Genomic DNA, 19720 nt, shown 5'->3' on the forward strand with positions numbered 1-19720 from the left:
GTTTTTCCATCTCTTATAAGCTTTTCTGTTTATCCTTGACTCAGTCTTTGTAGTACAGTTCATAATGTTCAATTTGGTTTAGGCTTTATCCGTTTCACAGTATTTTTTTGGTGTCTGTGTTTATACCAGTCATGTTTCTGTTTTACTTTGGGTTGATTTAAATTTCCTTTTCTCAATTACAAATATATAGCTTAAAACCAACAAATTGAAGAGATAAACCTCCAGTAGCTTATTTTGACACTTACCTCCATGAATTTGTTCTTTGATTCGCTTTAGAAGTAATTATCAAAGAATAAATACATACCGCATTCGTTAACTTTCAGTTGGTTTTGCATGATTTTGTAAGACAGAGTAAAGATATTTATAATTTGAATTCCTTTGTACATTTACATTAATCTAAGCCTGAGCAGTTTAAAATTGAAATATCCAGCCAGTTGATTATTATAGGTTACTTTTTAGTGCAATTGTATTATTTTGCAGTAATTTGGAAAATTAGTGAACTATGAAAAATATTCTCATTGTTAATTCATCTTAGTTAAGTGAAATGGTTATAATGAATCAGCCATGTTTTAACACTTAAGTTTCAAAACACTAAAGTTTCATTGAGAAGTGAAAATTCTTTTGATTTCTTTACAGTTCAAGTGGATTTTATTTTATTCAAAACAAAAAGGAAAAAGGAAATGTGACTTGCCACTTTGCACACACATTGTTTATTTTATTTCCTAGTAGAGAAAATATTCACTTTGGGGGCTTTAACTCTGTTATTTATAGAAACTCTTAGTATGTTTTATTTCAGAAGGCAAAAACTGAGTTTTGTATTTGAAGCAGTTGTATCTTATCCTTAATTAAAGGAAGATAAGAAAAATAGTTATCTGAGAACAACAAAACGATTGTAGTGAATATTCATGTCGTGTATTAATTCATGTGTTTCTGTCTGTGCCTGGAGTGTAACCACTCCCAAAGCAGCCCAAGTTTTTTCTTTGTATCTTCACCCCCTTTTGGCTGCATGCTCTCTTCTTCACTGTCTTTGTCTCACTTTATAAAGAAGTAGAAAACTTTTCTCTACTTCGGAGAGCAAAGGGGCAGAAGAGCTATCTTAAGAAGTTTTTATTTGTGCCAACATAGACATGCTTTGTGTTGGGCCATCTGGGCCAGGAGGATTTCCTCAGAATGTAAAGTATGTTGTGAGATTTAGAGAGCTGGGATTTGCTCTGGACCTGTCTGGGAAGGCAGCAGAAAACGTAGACAGAACTGGTTTATATTGCTTGTAACATAGCGGGCAAGAATGGAAGACAGTTTGCCTGGTCTTGCTTCGTATGTTTCCTCCACACTTAGGAACTTCTGCACTGGTAATGTATCTTTCCTTTCCTGGGAATTCAGACCCGTCTCATAGATTTTACTCATGACAAAAGAAGTATGAGGATTTAGGAATGACTATAGATCAGTTCTCTTTTTTCCTGCCTCCTCTCTTTAAATATATGTGTTAATAGTGGCATAAATATTTGCCTACATACCTTCATAAAGTATTTAAGACTGAACCCACTGTATAAACAAATATAATCCTGTTGTGAGGGCAGAGTAGGCTTTGCTCAACTTGTTCTTTCCCTGCCTCCCCCCACCTCCGGAAAGGATGGCCATTATATTATTCTTGAGGGAAAAAAATTAAAACAGCAGCTTTTAATGGAAAATAATCCAAAAATGCCTCTCTAAAGTAATAGCAAATCATAAATTATGTACTTAAGCTTGACGTTTGCTTCTATGAAGTCTAACCAAAAAATTTCATCAGAAGCAGAATTATCTGTTTTTAATTCTTCATGTTAAATTAAGTAAAAAGTTTGGAGGGGGGAGCCATTTTAATTGTGAATGAATCCTGGTGATACAGTGAAGTAAAGCCCTTCCTTGGGACCAGCTACCATGCTCAGAGTACTGCAGCAAAAATGTTTTTCATTTTTTTACGTAACATAGTTTCTCTTTTAATTTATGCTAATAGATGACTTTTTAGTAAGACTGTATTACAATGAAAAAAACCACAGTTTTAAAAATGCAAAATAAGTCAACATTATTTGTGTTATTTCATTGAAGGCGAAGTCTTATTTTCATATAATATTGTTAATTGGAAATAATCAATATTGTCATTTACTAACAAAATAAATTAGCCAAGCTTTTAATAGTTGAAATGTCGTATTAAAACTTGTTAAGAGAAAAGTGTGATTTTTGGAAGTAGATTGTGATAAATAGAAAACTTTTCTTTCCTGCATAAATATATCTTCCTAATGGCCGCTGTGTTTTTCTGAATATATTCTTTGGTTTATTTCCACAAATAAATTTTAGCTGTTGTAGAATCCGTAGTGCATGACTTCTTGACTGTAAGTCCTTAAATATTTCTGTCTTTATACAGTAATATTTGAAGACAACAATTCCAATTGAGAACAAAACAAAAAAATCATTTAAGTCCTTTAAATCCCTTCTGATACAAATTTATTAACATAGCATGTCATTTGTAATTGTGTTTTGTGTTTTGAAGAAATAATGTTTAAAGACCAGGTCTTTCAAATATATTATATCAATTTTTTTCTCTTATTAGCATGAGAATATTCTTTTTGAACATCACTATATTCATACTTTTACAAAAATGCTTTCATTCACTATGCATAAAAATCTACAAATTAACCAAATTTGCATTGAAAATTTACAAAATAGGTTTATATCACAGCCTAAATTAGCTTTGCTTTTTTTAAACTGATAAAATAATTTAAATTTTATTTACACAGAATTTTGTGTATACCTGCAGAATATTCATCTAAAAGAGTATAAGGTAGCAAAAATCCTCATAAATCCTGCTTCTCAGTGATATACCTATAGTCTCTTATGTACTTGTATACCTATGGATATACAGCTCTACACAGAATATACTATAATTGTTTGCCTTGTAATTTTTTTCTCTTCACAATATGTTGTCACTCTTAGTAAACTTGTTTATGGTTACAAATACACATCATTCTTTTTAAGAGCTATGTGGTATACCATAGTGCAACCATTTATTTAAACACAGTTGCCTACTGGTAGTCCTTTAAGCTAGTGCCAAATAATTTTTTAAGTTTTTGACAGTGCATGGTATTGTTACTGTTTTCTCATGTTTCTTCATTCTTACTAGCTCCTGTAATCTAATCTGCATTATCTTCCTACCCAATAAGGCCTTCCAATGTCTTAACAGAAGTGCTTTAGCAAAGGAGATCAGAGTTTTGTTCTTTGGAGAGTATTGTGTATTGAAAAGTATACTTTTCTGAAATGGGCTATTTTTCTCCCCAAAGATTTATAGGTAACAGCTAAGGGTCCTACCGTTAGCTCTCAAAGCTTTCATAAAAAACATCTGATTTTAGTTGTTTTTAAGACGTAAGACCTCATTTTTTCAGAAGTACATACCTACTTTTTAATCTGTTTCGGAGTTTAATTTGCAAAGATTGATTTCATTGTTTTCTAGAAAATGAAGTGAGGAACCTAACTATGATATCCTCATCCCCAGAGTTCTTTTCAGAAGAGAAAAACAAAACAAAATAAACAGAACAACAAAAAAAAAGAGAAAAATCACTTGACTCCCTCTACCCCCACCAAAGTGTAACACAATATATGTTTTAATTGTTTTTATGACACAGATGTTGTATTATCTGTGGATTCGTCTTTGTACTGTCCCTTGCCCTGTATAATCAGAAGTAACTGTTGTCATAAATTTTGTTTTTATTACTCTATTGCTTTATAATTTTATTCTAAATGATATAATACTTACTTTTTGTCTGACTTGCTTTTGATACTTACCAGTATATTCCTGAGATTCATACATGATGTTGCACGTGGCCATAGTTTACCACTCTAATATTCTGTCGAATGTTTGTATCACAGTTTATTTACCCATTTTATAGTTGATGAACACTTAGGTTTTTCCCAGTTTGTTTCTTATTTGAACTATACCGTTGTAAACATTCTTGAACATGTCTCTTGGTGTATGAGTGCAAGAGCAGAGATTGGGAATACCTGGCTGACAACCTCTTTTGTAAATAAAGTTTTATTGGGACATAGCCATACCCAGTCATTTACATATTCATCTATAGCTGTTTTTGTATTTCAGAGGCAGATCTGAGTAAGTCCTGCAGAGGCTGTATGGTCTGCAAAGCCTAAAATGTTTACTGTCTAGCTCTATAGAAAACATATGCTACCCCTGCCGTAGGGTAGGATATATACATTGAGGAGTGGAATTGCTGGGTCATAAGATGAGTGCATCTTTAGTTTTATCAGGTGATTCCATTAGTTGGGTTTTCCCCTCAAAGTCATTGAAACAGTGTACCTACCTCCTGCCATAATGTATGAGTTCACATTACTCCGTATCCTTGGGAACACTTGATATTGTCATGTTTTCAATGCTTTGCCAGTTTGGTGAGTATAGAACAGTATTTAATATGGTTTTAATTTTCTAAAATAAATAATGAGGTGATTGAGCCTCATTTTGTATGTTAATTGGCCATTTGTTCCTTTTCCTTTGAGATGCTTAGTGAAGGCCTTTACTGTAGGATTTTATGTCTTATCAATTTTTAGGAATTATTCAAGATACTAATCTTTTACCAATTATAGATGTTAAAACTATCTTTTTCCAGTTTTTAAATTGCTTTTTCTCTTTATTGTGTCTTTTAGTAAAGCATATGTACTGAATTCTAATGTAGATAAGTATCAGTCTTAACTTTTATGGTAATCCTTTCTGTGTCTCATTTAGGATCCTCCCTTCTACTTCCATGATATGAAGATATTCTCTCTTTCTTTCTGGAGGTTTTATAATTTTGCCTTGAATTCTTTAATCTACTTGGATTTGATTTTTGTGTATGGTGGAGATAGAGACTTCAAAATATACTTCATTTTAATGAATTTGTAAATTTTAGTTTAACTTGGGAAATTGAGCAATTATTTCTTAACTTTTTTTTTTATTTTTCAGCTAGAGCCCTGTTCTCACTTTTCCTCTGGGGCTCCAATGACACTAATATTAGGCCTGAGGCTGCCTTGTTTTTTCCTCTCTGTTTAGATTGTATAAATCATACATAATGTATATGTATGTAATATACATATCTAATAAAACATTTTTTTTCAATAATAGAAGTCCTAATTTCATAGATTATTTTCTCTTTTTATAAACAGTTCAAAAAGCTTGGTTATCCAAGAGTCCATAATGTTGGAAATTAGATTGGGAAGGAGTGTTGTTATAGACAGGCATACTTAATTTAATCCTGACTGCAAAGAGGGAAGCAGAAAAGGTAGCAAGAAAGACTAGAAATTTGAAAATGTAGTACTTTCAATTATTTAATTAGAAATATAGTAGTCTCTAGGGCATCATCCTATCACAGTGCTTGCAGCACAAAATAATTAATATTCTCAAGGATGATTGAGTCATCTAGAAGTGGCTAAATTATGACTGTATGTCCTTGTTAGGAAAGCAAGAAAGTATTTTATTTTAGAAAGATTTACACAAAATCATTGGCACTGAAAAGGTGCTAGAATTTATAGGCATGTCTTATTCTGATGTGATGCTGCATTGCCAGCTTTGGGATTTTTAGAATAAAATATACTTACCTCTGGAAAAGTAATATATTTAACAACTCAGAAGCCAAATTAACTAATTCATTATAGTAAAAGCATAATGAACAATTGTCATTGTAGTTCTAAATTATAATATGGAATATTGAAGTTTACTTAGTTACGTATAACTTTGGTTGCAGCTCTAATAAAAGAGACTTAATTATGTCGATAAATAGAGTAAACTAATGGACCTTCTTTCTCTCTGCATTTACCTCCCTCAATCCCTGACCCCACAGTGGGTTTAATAATCCTTGAGAGTTCATTTGTAGTTCATATTTTAGCTTTCAAGGCTAGAAACTGTTTTGAGAAGAAGCAAAGACATGAGAGACTACTGTGATACAAGGAAAAAGAGCTAATATGCTTGATTAGGAAAAGGGAGTGTAAAAAGCTCCCACAGGGGTCCCTAGGTAGCTCAGTAAATTAAGCATAATATTCTGGAGTTCGCCTCAGGTCATGATCTCAGGGTTGGGAGATCAGCTCCCTGCTGGGCATGGCGCCTGCTTAAGATTCTCTCCCCCTCCTTCTGCCCTTCCCTCCTCTTCATCTTTTCTCCCCCCACCCCTTTTTCTCTCCAAGAAAAAGAAAAGGCCAAAGGCTCCCAGAAAGTAGATATATATTCTATTTACTGAACAGATATATTTTGTGAACAAGAGTGTAGTGCATTAGAGATTGGGAGAGAAAAAAAAAAGTTTTCAAAGTAGAACAATAGATTCTAGAGAGTCATCTGAGGGAGGAACTCTAACCCCAGTTTGCTGTGTGACCAAGAATAACTCGCTTGATTACCCAGAGTCCTAGTTTATTTATCTATGAAATGGCAGGAGTTGTTGGTCTTTAAGATAGTCTTTTCTAGCCTTAATCAATGAATGCAAATTTAAGTTAATTGCCTTAATTCTAGGTTTTTTTTGTGTTTTTTTTTTTAATAAAATCGGAACACTGTATCTGGAGGAAACGGGGTTTAAGAAATCAAGCTTCAAAAGCAATGCATTTTAACTTAAGATTAAGTAACATATAATACATTTTTATGGTGAATTTCAGATAATATGGAAGTACATGAAAAGCAAAAATTGCTTTTTACTCCAGTCTTTCTAATCTCACTTTCTTAGAAACAATGCAATCACTGATTTGATGTATACCCTCCTAGACTTTTTTTCTATATGTACATTATTTACATATTTAAATAGCTTGCTTTTTTTTTTTTTTCTTAAGAAATATGTTGGTGCATGTATGTATTTTAATACATTATGCAGTATGTATTGTTTTGCAGTTTGGTTACTTAAGTTGTCTTGTAGAGCTCTCAATTTTTAGTTTATATATCTACCTCTTTGTTTTTAACTTTCTACGATGTGAATGTATCATAGCTTACTAACCACATCCATGGACTTTAGGTCATTTCCAGTTTTGTGGCTGTAGTAAACAGTGTAGTAAAGAATATCACTATACAAGATAGAAACTTACTGAACCCTCACTGTATGGCACTACTGTGTATTATCTTATCTAACAACCTCAAGCCTAAGATAAGTACTAATTAGCATGAAGAAATTACACCTGAGGAAACCAGTCCCAGAGCTGCCAAGTAGCAAACAGATTTACTGAAGCCGTTTAACAGCAGAGTTCTTGCATTATTCTTCCATAGCTTTTGTTGGATTCCCAAAGAGATTCTTGCTCCTGAAAAGGTGAAGAGCCAAGATTTTAGATAGGAAGGGTATAGAATTTTAGAGTTATAAGGAACTGTGGGGATCAACTCCTGTGTTCCTTTGTGTCTCCACTGCTGCTGACCCTGTAATAGATCATCAGAGGGGGAAAGTTGAGAGTGCAAGAAGGAGCATCGTGATAATGTTTATGCTAATATAGTGGACATACTTGTCTTGGACAAACTGAGACACACAGACACCTTAGCCCTATCCTAGGCCACCATTACCTTTCACGTGGGTTACTACAGTAGCCTCCTGCCTAGTCTTATATTTATTCTTATTCTTTTTTGGCCCATTCTAACACAGAAACGAAAATTACTTTTTCAAAACAAAAACCTGATTATGTCACTCAGTAGTTTAAACTCCTTTAGTACTTTGTGGGAAAAAAAAGTTTTTTGGTCCTCCTGTGATTATTAAAGAATGCAGCATGAAATAGAGTAAAGGGCATTTAAATTGTAAGTCAAGAGTCCTGTGTTTGAGTCTCAGGTATCAGTACTGATTTGGTGACCTTGGGCAAGAAGCTATTTAACTTCTCAAGCTATTTCCTCAAATATAAAATATAGATAGTGTGAGGAGGGGGATATGGTAATAAGTATGAAAGGTACAGTATAAATGCAGGACATTGTTAATAGTTCACCTTGTATTTATTTTGCCCTTTGCAAAATTGTCCTTGTGTCTTACCACAGTATCTAGCAGGTTGTGGTAGGATTTTTATAAGCTGAACCACCTTTCAAGTAACTATCCAAGTTTCACATAATAAAAACCTCAGTCATTGGAGCACCTGGGTGGCTTAGTTGGTTAAGCATTTGGCTCTTGGTTTCAGCTCGGGTCATTATCTCTGGGTCTCGAGATTGAGCTTCGCATTAGGCTCCACACTCAGCCGGGAGTCTGCTTCCCCTCTCCTTCTTCCCCCTCCACCTTTCCCCTGCTTGCTTGCTCTCTCTCTCTCTCTGAAATAAATAAATCGTCTGAAAAAATTTAAAAAGTAGGTTAGGAAAGTTAAGTGACTTGACCAAAGTAAAAACAGTTACCATGCCAGTAGTAAAATGCAGGGCTATAACCTTGGCATTATAGTCTGATAATCTTTCCACCAGGCTCTGTTACCTTCCCAAAGTAATTAAGAAGATCATGTGTTTATAAAAATCACATATTTTATCTGTGATTGTAATTTATTTTTTTAAGATTTTATTTATTTGAGATAGAGCGAGAGAGAGCAAGCACACGCAAGGTGGAGGGACAAAGGGAAAGGGAGAAGCAGACTCCCTGCCAAGCAGAGAGCCTAATGTGGAGCTCGGTCCCATTATCCCAAGATCATGACCCCTGCAGAAGGCAGACTTCCATCTGGCTAAGCCACTCAGACTCCCTTCTGACTGTAATTTAAATATACAACTCATCCTTCAGAAATTGAGAATAGTGTAGAATGACATGCCCATATAATTTACTGACTTCATCAGGACTTTTGGGTTATAAGAAATGGTTTGCAAAAAGGTTATGTAATTAGCTAGGAGGAATATTATTAGAGCATCTCCTAGAATTGAAGGTCCAGGATTTCAGAGATTAGAACTGGATCTCAGGGCAGTCAGAACTCTATCACTAATGGCTCTAGGTCTTTGTCCTTATAGTTAGCAAACCACGAAGAGAGGTGGGCCACAATTTCCTTTTTGGGAAACTTGGGGGGGATTCCATTTGACCTACCTCATATCTCACAACCACTCCTGTAGGTAGTTATTAGATTAAACCATATGAAATTGCTGATAGTCATATTTTTTTACCAACTAAAGCCATTTTGTATGGTTCAACCTATTAATAGTGTAGAGTGGTAGAGGGGATAACGAGTCATCATTGATGGCCCTAATAGGACTTAAGAAAATGGTGGAGTTCCACAAAAAGAGAAGAGCTGCTGTTCTTCCCACTAGAAGGAGGAAAATATGAAAGCATTCTGGGCAGACAAAAATAATAGTAACATAAGAATGCCTGGGTGGCTCGGTTGGTTAAGTGTCTTACTCTTGGTTTTGGCTCAGGTCATGAGCTCAGGGTCATGAGATTGAGCTCAGGGTCATGAGATTGAGCTCCGTGTCAGGTTCAACACTCAGCATGGAGTCAGCTTGGGATTCTTCCTCTCCCTTTGCTCCTCCCACCCCTGCGCCCTTCCCTATACTCTCCTCCTCCCCAAATAAGTAAGTCTTAAAAAAGTAATAATAGTGACATAATACAACACAGCTTACAAAGAGTGTGGTTCAGCTAGACTTTAGCTGGGCCACTATGGAAACAAAAAAGACCTCAAATATTAAAATTTCTAAAGTTCAAAATGGAATTGTTCTTACTTAAGCAACAGAGAGTTTGACAGAACGGTCTTTTATGTAAAAAATACACCCAAAGCTCTCAAATTATAACTTTTTTTTTTTTAGGAATTTATCAAGTAATCAACTTTATTATAATGTACAAATTTACTTGAAACTTTAACAGAAGTGTTAAAACTTCCAGCAGCAATTTTGCATTTGTCCACTTTTTTCAAACCATAACTTTTGTACTCTTCTGTTGTATCTTAACGTTTATTAGATGTCAGATGTGTCCTATGCACCTACCTCATAACCTGTTTAAAGATGAAGAAATTGAAGTTCAGAGAAGTAAAATAATTTGCCTAAGATTATACAACTAGTTGTTAAAGTCTAAATTGAAGATAATTTTTCTTCTATATCAGTACTTCTCAAAGATTGTCATGAAACAATTCTAAGGGCAGAAGAGAGTACATATGTACGCCTGAGAGATTTGTAGGCATATATGATCTTAAATGTGAATATTGTTTACTGATCCATAATAAATGGTGATAGCTTTGTTTTTTAAATGCTGAAGGTTTTTTTTTCCTTTTAATTCTAAGTTAAATTGTCTTTTTAAGAAGATGGATAGCACATTATCTCAATATGAGAAAAATGGCACACTGTGTCTTATTGTGTGAATGCCTGATCCAGTTTATGTCACTCTGGTCCAGACCATTCTTATGTAAGAATCTGAATTCCCCTCTGAATTTTCTTGCTTGTAGTGAATTAGCCAACAATTGAAATTTTTATATTTTTAGGTTCTGACTGACCCAACAGTGTATTCTAAAGTTACATAGCTTTGGAAGTGGTTTGTAATTGCTATGTTGTAGCTAAACTTTATTTAGTCTTTTTGTTGTTGTTGTTACATACCTAAGGCAACTAAATATTAGCTGGGTACTCTACAGAAACAGCAATTTTTTTTCTCCCCAAGAAGTTGGCACATTAGTGGGTAAGAAAGAACAGCAAGAATATTTTTTTTTTTTTTTAAAGATTTTATTTATCCACTTGACAGACAGAGACCACAGGTAGGCAAAGAGGCAAGGCAGAGAGATGAAGGGAAGCAGGCTCCCCGCCAAGCAGAGAGCCCGATGCGGGGCTCGATCCCAGGACCCTGGGATCATGACCCGAGCCGAAGGCAGAGGCTTTAACCCACTGAGCCACCCAGGCGCCCCAAGAACAGCAAGAATATTTAGCAGTATTTTGTGACACTTTGGGAGTACAATAATAAAGACTGAAATAAAGAGTGGTTTCTGGTCATTGATGCTGAAGGTGAATGGTTCCCGATCTGATACATAAAGCAAAACTGATGTGATTTGTACTCCTTTTTTATTTTCATAGAGAAGTAGGATAATAATGTGGTGATTAACAAGGATGTTTTGGCTGGGTGCTTGGGTGGTTCAGTCGGTTGAGCGTCTCACTCTTGGGTTCAACCCAGGTCATGACCTCATGGGTCATGAGATCCAGCCCTGATTCGGGCTCCATGTTCAGCAAGGAGTTTGCTTGAAGATTCTCTCCCTTTGCCCTCCTCACCCACTTGCTGGCACATGCTTGCTTTCAAATAAATCTTTTTTTTTTTTTTTTAAAGGAAAGGATTTTTTTTTTTTTAAAGATTTTATTTGTTTATTTGACAGAGAGAGATCACAAGTAGGCAGAGAGGCAGGCAGAGAGAGAGAGAGAGGGAAGCAGGCTCCCTGATGAGCAGAGAGCCCGATGCTGGACTCGATCCCAGGACCCTGAGATCATGACCTGAGCCGAAGGCAGAGGCTTAACCCACTGAGCCACCCAGGCGCCCTCAAATAAATCTTTTAAAAAAAAAAAATGCTTTGGATAGTTTACTGTCTTACAAGTTTCCAGAAGTCTCCAAAGTGATACATTTAGAGAATGTTTTGATGAAAAAACCAGTTACGGTGATAGTATAATAATAGGGAAAATTTGATCATGGGGAAGATTTTCATAATTTTAATTATGTGTCAGATGTATTAACTTTTACTATTTTTAATTCATTCAAATAGCTGTGAAAATATTTGCAGAAGTTAATCTGTGTAAAAATGGTGGGTTCCCCCCCGATTTTTATCTTTTATAAGACTCACATAAATCTTATCCATTGTTAAATTCTTTCTTAAACAGTTCATTCTAAAAAATCCATATTTTCTTCATTTTATAGATGATAGTATTTCTGCTGCAAGTACATCTGACGTTCAGGATCGCCTCTCAGCTCTTGAGTTACGAGTTCAGCAACAAGAAGATGAAATCACTGTGCTAAAGGCAGCTTTGGCTGACGTATTGAGGCGTCTTGCAGTCTCTGAAGATCATGTAGCCTCAGTGAAAAAATCAGTTCCAAGTAAAGGTAATTGTTAAAGTAGGAAGAATCTCGCTTTTTGCAACACCTTCTGTGCAGTAATATATAAAACTTGTGTATTTTATCAGTGACATTGAAATTGGGAGTATAAACTATATTTCTCTTTTGGATTAACTGACTGTAGTTTTTTGTTTCCTTTTTTTTATTCCTAAGAAATTCTGAAAGTTTACTATTTATTATTTTAAATGGGAGTTTTTTGGTAATACCACTGATTGTACTTGAAGGTTTTCATAGTATTTGTGTGAATTTAGCATATTCCAATCAGATAACGAATTTACTGAGGGCAGGAACTGAATCTTCTTTTTGTATCTCCCATAGTAATTGGCATTGTATCTTGAATATAGCATGTACTTTTTGAGTCAGTCAGAAATTATAAAAATCATCATAATTTATTTATTTATTTACTTATTTTATTTTTTTTTAAAGATTTTATTTTTTTATTTGTCAGAGAGAGAGAGAGGGAGAGAGAGCAAGCACACGCAGACAGAACGGCAGGCAGAGGCAGAGGGAGAAGCAGGCTCCCCGATGAGCAAGGAGCCCGATGCGGGACTCGATCCCAGGACGCTGGGATCATGACCTGAGCCGAAGGCAGCTGCTTAACCAACTGAGCCACCCAGGCGTCCCAAAAATCATCATAATTTAAATAGCCTTATTCCAGGCCTTAAGTGGTCATTAGTGAGCAGAATCCTGAAGAACTTAAGCTCTGAGACTCATTACTGATGCCAATACTAATTTTAACTTAAAGATATTGAGGTTTTTTCGCAGGTTGAGAGAAAGTCACTAGGATGCGTTACTCTGAGTTTGGAGCAGATATCCTGTGGCCTTTCCCTTCCTCCAACCACCTAGAAAGAATTTAAAATTCTTTCATGTTACTAAAGCAGTTGTTTCTATTATTTCATATTCTTCCTGATTTTTTTTTTCATAGAGTTGGTGGACATAGGCATAATTATTCTCTATTTGGCAGTGGGAAAACTGAGGCTATTTATGAAATCTGTTTCTGAATGTGAGTTTGCGGTATACATGGTGTGGAGATAGACGCATATAGATAGCTGAATCGCAGGTCTAGTGTTCATGCTAATCTTGGCTAGCAGTAAGAATTTGGGAATATTTAGCTTGTGGATAATAGTTTAAGCCATAGAAAGAGGATATAAAATGGAACAAGGTTCCCGATTGTTGTTTTGGGAGCTCTAATATTTCAGCAAAGAAAGAGTGATTCATGTTGCCAGATGCTACAGAGAGGTTGAATAAAACAAAGACTGAGAGTTGACCATTGGATCTGGCAGTTGCAAGATTACTAGAAACATCCACAAGCAATTGCAGTGGAGTGATAGTATTGCAAATCAAATTACAGTATTTTGAGAAGCAGCAGTTGAGAATTGTGGTACTGGGAGTAGCAACTGTAGCCACACTTTGAAAAATTTGCCTGGGAGGGGAAGATGATAGTAGCTAGAGGAAGTTGCTAAATTGGAAGTCAGCTTTAATTTTTTTTTTTTTTAAGATGTTATAAACTTAAACACAAAGATATGCTGAGGACAGAAAGGCAGAAAAGATTTTAGTGGGGCTGTCACAAGGGGGTAGTAATTGATGAGGCTAGTTTCCTGAGAGTTTGAGTAAGTATCCTAGAGCAGGTAAGAAACTACTGGCCTTGGAAGACTACCTCTGCTATAGACTGGAAAGAGATAAAACTGAATGGGGCTACTAAATATTCACAGTTGTTAGGGCTGGAACTTTTCATTCTGTATCAGTCTTCCTCAGGAGAAAATGATGCTCTTCAAGAAGGTAAAATTGTTCCCGGGTTGTCAAAAGGATGAGTTGGAATGATGAGAGAATGAAAGACTATAGACATTAAGAAAAAGATGCTGAGTCACCTTGAACGCACTGAGGTGGTTCATTCTGCCTGGTTTTGTGGTTCCCTTTTCTTTAACTTATTTTTAATTTTTACTGTTGAAGTATATCGTTGACATATAATGTTATTAGTTTCAGCTGTACATTATCAACAGTATCATGATTCAACAATTCTGGTTGGTTTTTTTTTTTTTTTTTTTTTTTTTAAGTTTTTATTTCTTTATTTGAGAGAAAGAGAGAGCACAAGCAGGGGGAGCGGCAGGCAGAGGGAGAGGCAGGCTCCCTGCTCAGCAGGAAGCCCAATGTGGGACTCTATCCCAGGACCCTGGGATCCTGACCTTAGCCTGAAGGCAGATGCTTAACCAAGTAAGCCACCCAGGCGTCCCTCAACAATTTTGTTTCTACTCAGTGCCACCGTGATAAGTGTTGTCACTGTCACCATACATTATAACATTAGTGACTATATTCCCTGTGCTGTACTTTCAGTAAATGAATGGATAAAGAGGATGTGGTATACATACACAGCATGATTCCCATTCTTAGATCTCCCACCCTCAAAGACACTAGGCCTAGGTAGTTAATAGTGAAGAGTTAGTAAAAGGGGATAGACTTAAACAATCTGAAGAGAAACCAGGGGCACCTCTGTGGCTCAGTCGTTGAGTCTCTGCCTTTGGCTCAGGTAGTGATCTCAGGGTCCTGGGATCAAACTGCATCACAGTGCCTGCTCGGTGGGAAACCTACTTCTCCCTCTCCCACTCCCCCTGCTTGTGTTCTCTCTCTTGCTGTGTCTTTGTCAAATAAATGAATAAAATCTTAAAAAAAAAAAAAAGTAGTGGAGAGTTAGAGAGGTGGCTGGATTGATCTTCTCCACTAGTGGTTTTTAAGATAAATGTGTCAGTGACAGGGATGATAAGTTTGGTAAAAGACTTAATAGAAACCACTTGGGCTAATAATGTTACATTGCAGTCTTTAAATTTTTTTGAGAACCAGCTTTGAGGACTGCCAAGATCAAGCCAGGCAAAACTTTATTTGGTTATAAATTGATTTTAATAAAGGATTCTGGAGTTGTTAGATTAGAATGGGGAGCCAGATCAGTTAATGTATGTGGGCTTCACAGGGATGGTAAACTTGGGGTAGAGAAAGAACATGCTTACAATCTATAACTGCTGTTACGTACCCTCAGCTTCTGATTCTGTATAAGCATTTTAATTCTGAAAGAGAAAATGATGTGGTGTTTGGTTATTATCCACAATATTTTTGAAAGCTTATTTTAATAGTTCATATTAGTTTTAAAAATTTAAGAATTTATTATGCTTAACAGCATGTTGTAATTTTATGTTGAGAAAAATTTAAACATTTTTGTCTGATTTTTTTTTAAAATTTACCAAGGTATTTCTGTAAAAAAATATTTATAGAGAAATTTAAAGACTGCTTTTAAAATAATTTGGTAGGCTGGGGCTCCCGGGTGGCTCAGTCAGTTAAGCATCTGTCTTCAGGCACAGGTCATGATCCCAGGGTCCTGATATCAAGCCCCACATCAGGCTCCCTGCTCAGCAGGGAGCCTGCTTCTCCCTGTCCCTCTGCCTGTTGCTCCCCCCTGCTTGTGCTCTCCCTGCCAAATAAATAAATAAAATCTTAAATAAATAGATAAATAATTTGGAAGGCAGTGGTAGTTTGTATATACACCCATTACTTATCACTTAACCTATTTCAGTGTCATAAAGTACAAATACAGCTAAATATCTGTAGTTCCTATTCTCCAGGAACATACTTTTTATATGTTACTCTTTCTGGTGTTTTTTTTTTTTTTTTTTTTTTTTTCTCTCAGTTGTCCTTAGACTTAGTTCTTTGTCTCTGAAGTGAATTTGGGATCAGTTTTATTTAAGGCTCTTTAGTCGAGATTTACCCAGTTCTGGAGTTACAGAACCACCTGTAGCTGCTACATTGGAACTCTTTTCCACCACATACTACCAACTCTTAATTCTTTTAAATTATTAATTAGATACAGAGCTTCTTTCCATTGATTCTATTTCATAAGTTTACTATGACAGCTGTTCTTAAAAATGTGCCAGTATGGTTATATTCTGAACTGGGGTCCGTTAGCGATTATTCTTTAAGTTACTTCATTACTTAATAATTTGGGGAAATATTATTTTAGAGGTGAGCATAATTCATTGTGAAGAATTAATTTCTCTAGTTCCCTTTAGTGGAGAAATTTGCCTGACCAGTTATATTTTCTGAGATTGATATTTAGATGTCAAGAGAAATACATTTATTTAATATAGTATTTATTTAAATGTATTTATTTTATATATATTTAATATATATTTAAATTTATATAAATTTTAAATATATTTATTTAAATATAATAAGTATATTTAAATTTTTCTAATTTATTATTAGAAATTCTAAACAACTTTATTTTGGAGTTTAAATATAGTACACAGTAGAAGTAATTGGAAAAATTATTAGGTGATTCTTCATTATTGACGTTTGTATATAACCTAATAGATCAACTGTCAGGTTTTTTTGTTTGTTTTTATTTTTTATTTTTCATTTTAGAGAGCAGAGTGAGGAGCATAGGGAGAGGAAGAAGCTCAGACTCTGTGCTGAGCATAGAGGCTGACATGGGGTTCGAAACCACAACCCTGGGATCATAGCCTGATCAAGAGTCAGAGGGTTAACTAAGTGACCCACCAAGGTGCCCCAGTCAACTGTCAGTTTTGATATTAAACAGGATTAATATATTAATGATACAAACATTTGGAATAAACGTTTTAAGCAAAGTATTTTCCAGTGAGTTTTTTTTAATAAAATACTTTTTTAAAAAAATGAAATTATTTTGTGGGTATTTTGTATTTTTTTTTCTTTATTGAAAAGGTAATTTCTAATACTGTGGAAAATTTTATGTGAGTTTTTTTAGTCCTCTGTGAAATTAGAATTTATCATACTCACTTTCATGTAAAATACTGACAGGACAATAATCACTATCATCTTCTTAAGATAGCTACATTTTCTAGAGGATTTTTCTTTAGGAGTAAGGCTAAACCCCCATGGATAATTTTAAGTGTGGAACCTTTTTACAAAGCTGTGGTTAAAAGCACAGGTTAACTTCCTTATTGATGAAGTCGACTAGTTTTGCAGATGGTAGTGATATGGACAGAGGGCATGATTTCACTTTAGATGTGACTAAAACTAAATGAATAGTGTGTATGCTTATGGCTTAACGACATTCTGCTGTGTTACTTCATAGTAGTATTGCCATTCAGTAAATGCCAAAATCAGAAATACACCTAACTAGTCATTTCAGTATTTTTAGTTCTCTTCTTTTAGTTTATCCTCTCCCATGTGCCAGCAGTATTAAAGCTAAGCCCTATTTTTTCTTGAGTATATTATGCTAGATGCTTATCTGAGGTAGAAAGTTTTCCTAACAGTTTTAAGGTAGCCAGTCATTTAATTTTCTCATATACCTTCTTTTCTGTGGAGAATTTTTTCCTTTTGACGGCATGTGTTCATAATATATGCAGCAGTTGCCACTGAGTTCCTGCCAAAAGAAAAAAAAATTACCTGTACTTTGGAACAAACGGGAAGGCCGAGGGAACACTTAGGCAGTATTAACTGCCAGGAAGACAAATTATGTCACAGCTGGTGCCTGGGAAACCCATTAAGACCTCTTGGGGTGACCAAATGAATGTAATTTGAGAATACAGTGACATTATGGGAAGATAAGCTGTTAGTACACAATGGTATATAAGCAAAGGAATCAAATTTATCTGAAGGTGGGAATCAGTCATCTTAAACCAGGAAACTGTTGGTAAGCCAAAAGTATCAAGCATTGCAAATGCCACTTGAGAAATGAGAGAACCCTGAGGAAAAATTGAAATGTGGAGGGTGTCAGTTTTCTAAAAGAAAACAGTCCTAATTATATAGAATTTGGGATAGCAGATAGGCACTAGTTTGTATCATTGCCTCTTACTTCAAATAACATTTGGGAGAAGACAAGGTTGTCATAAGTTTGCTATAAATGCTGTTGATAAGTAAATTACACTAATCAGGTTGGAAGGTGTGAATTTCCCTTATAGGCCCTTGGGCTAAAATGACTGGTAATTGTAGAAGGAGATGGGAGATTGTTTTATCATTTGACAACAGATCAGACTTCTGAGATGTTCCATCCTGGGCTCAAACTCATAACCCTGAGCTCAAGACCTGAGCTGAGATCAACAAGAGTCAGACGCTTAACCGACTGAGCCACCCAGGAGTCCTCAGCTCAAAACATACTTTTAAAAAATTAGTGGTCAGGGGCGCCTGGGTGGCTCAGTGGGTTGAGCCTCTGCCTTCGGCTCGGGTCATGATCCCGGAGTCCTGGGATCGAGCCCCGCATCGAGCTCTCTGCTCGGCAGGGAGCCTGCTTTCTCCTCTCTCTCTCTGCCTGCTTGTGATCTCTGTCTGTCAAATAAATAAATAAAATCTTTAAAAAAAAATTAGTGGTCATTAGGAGTTAAAAGGACTAAAGTGCACCTTCCTGTGAGACAAAAGGAAAGGAGCTTGAGTATGAGGAGAGTGGAAGAGGTCTGCAGTTGGAGCTATGGGTGTGTGATAGAGAATCTGAGATAAAAGATTTTGAATATCACCTAGAGTTCTTCCTCCATGGACCACCTTTACCCTTCTCCTGATCAAAAATTTTCCCATTATTTATAAAGCTCAAACTAGTTCCTGAAAATGTTTCCATTTATTGTCTCTTCTTGGAATTATTTAAAAAAATTTTTGTGTGTCTGTTTTGGTATGTATATTTGATGTTTCTGCTAGATTGTAAACTCTTTGAAGGCAGAACAGTTTCTTACTAACATAGCTACTCTTGGCATAACTCGGTAAGTACTCGTTAAATTGAATGTGGGAAGAAGGAAGTTTTAGGGGCATCTGGGTGGCTCAGATGGTTAAGTATATGATTTCCACTAAGGTCATGATCCCAGAGTCCTGGGATCAAGCCCCATGTCTGGCTCTGCTCAGCAGGGAGTCTGCTTCTCCCTCTGCCTCTTCCCCTACTCTGCTTGTGCTTTCCCTCTCAAATAAGTAAAATTAAAAAAAAAAAAGGAAGAAGAAGAAAGTTTTAGAAGCAGGAAATGGTGGTTTAAAAAAAAAAAAACACGCTTTAGAGTTACTGAGATAGATGTAGGAACAAGAGGATCTTATGGATGAGGGTAGCCAGGATCTGAGATTTTGAGATTTTGAAGATTTTATTTATTTATTTGCAGGGAGGGGAGCAGAGGTGGAGGGAGAGGAGCAGGAAAGAATTCCAAGCAGACTCCATGCTGAGCATGGAGCCCTACGTGGGGCTCAGTCTCATAACCCTGAAATCATGACCTGAGCCAAAACTAAGAGTCAGATACTTAACCAACTGTGCCACCAGGTGCCCTTAGATTGTGAGATTTTGAATATGTAGTAGTCTCTAGTGATAACTTTTTACTGTGTGAGTCGAGAGTATAGTGAAGTTCAGAAGTATTTAGGAATTGTCAGGCTAAGTTATCAGAAAGGTCATATGCTTGGGTCTGTCATCAGGAATATAAACCATATGGTTAGTATCCTCATGTAATAAAAATTATTGTTGGCTTTTAACTGGCATTATGATGGTTTGTACTGTGTCAGGCGAATGTGATAACCACTACACTACGGAAACTGTACTGTGATTAAAACTAAATTAATACCTTCCTGGTTTATAGACTTTTAGCCTAAGTTTCTATTTCAGCTGGGTTGCTGCTCAGAATTAGAACTACTTTTACTTTTGTGCCTTTGGTTACTAGAGGTTACTGTTGCTTCCAGTCTTGTAGGTTAATCTTTGAGATTACAGCTCAGATTTTATAATACCGAAGCCCTGGAAGGGGAGGGGGGTGGGG

General features: G+C 35.7%; 1 protein-coding gene across 4 annotated transcripts in view; it reads left to right on the forward strand.

Annotated features, from left to right (window-relative positions):
• Positions 1–19720, forward strand: part of LOC111158506 (echinoderm microtubule associated protein like 4) — a 196801-nt gene that overhangs the window by 95936 nt on the left and 81145 nt on the right. For all 4 annotated transcript variants that reach the window (XM_022520570.1, XM_022520571.1, XM_022520572.1 and 1 more), the window contains exon 2: positions 11790–11972. In XM_022520570.1, coding sequence (XP_022376278.1) covers positions 11790–11972 — 183 coding nt within the window. The remainder of the gene's footprint in view (positions 1–11789; positions 11973–19720) is intronic.

The sequence above is a fragment of the Enhydra lutris genome, unplaced genomic scaffold (genome assembly GCF_002288905.1).
Source record: "Enhydra lutris kenyoni isolate GAN:26980312 unplaced genomic scaffold, ASM228890v2 scaffoldscaffold59, whole genome shotgun sequence".
In the NCBI taxonomy this organism is placed as follows: Eukaryota; Metazoa; Chordata; class Mammalia; order Carnivora; family Mustelidae; genus Enhydra; species Enhydra lutris.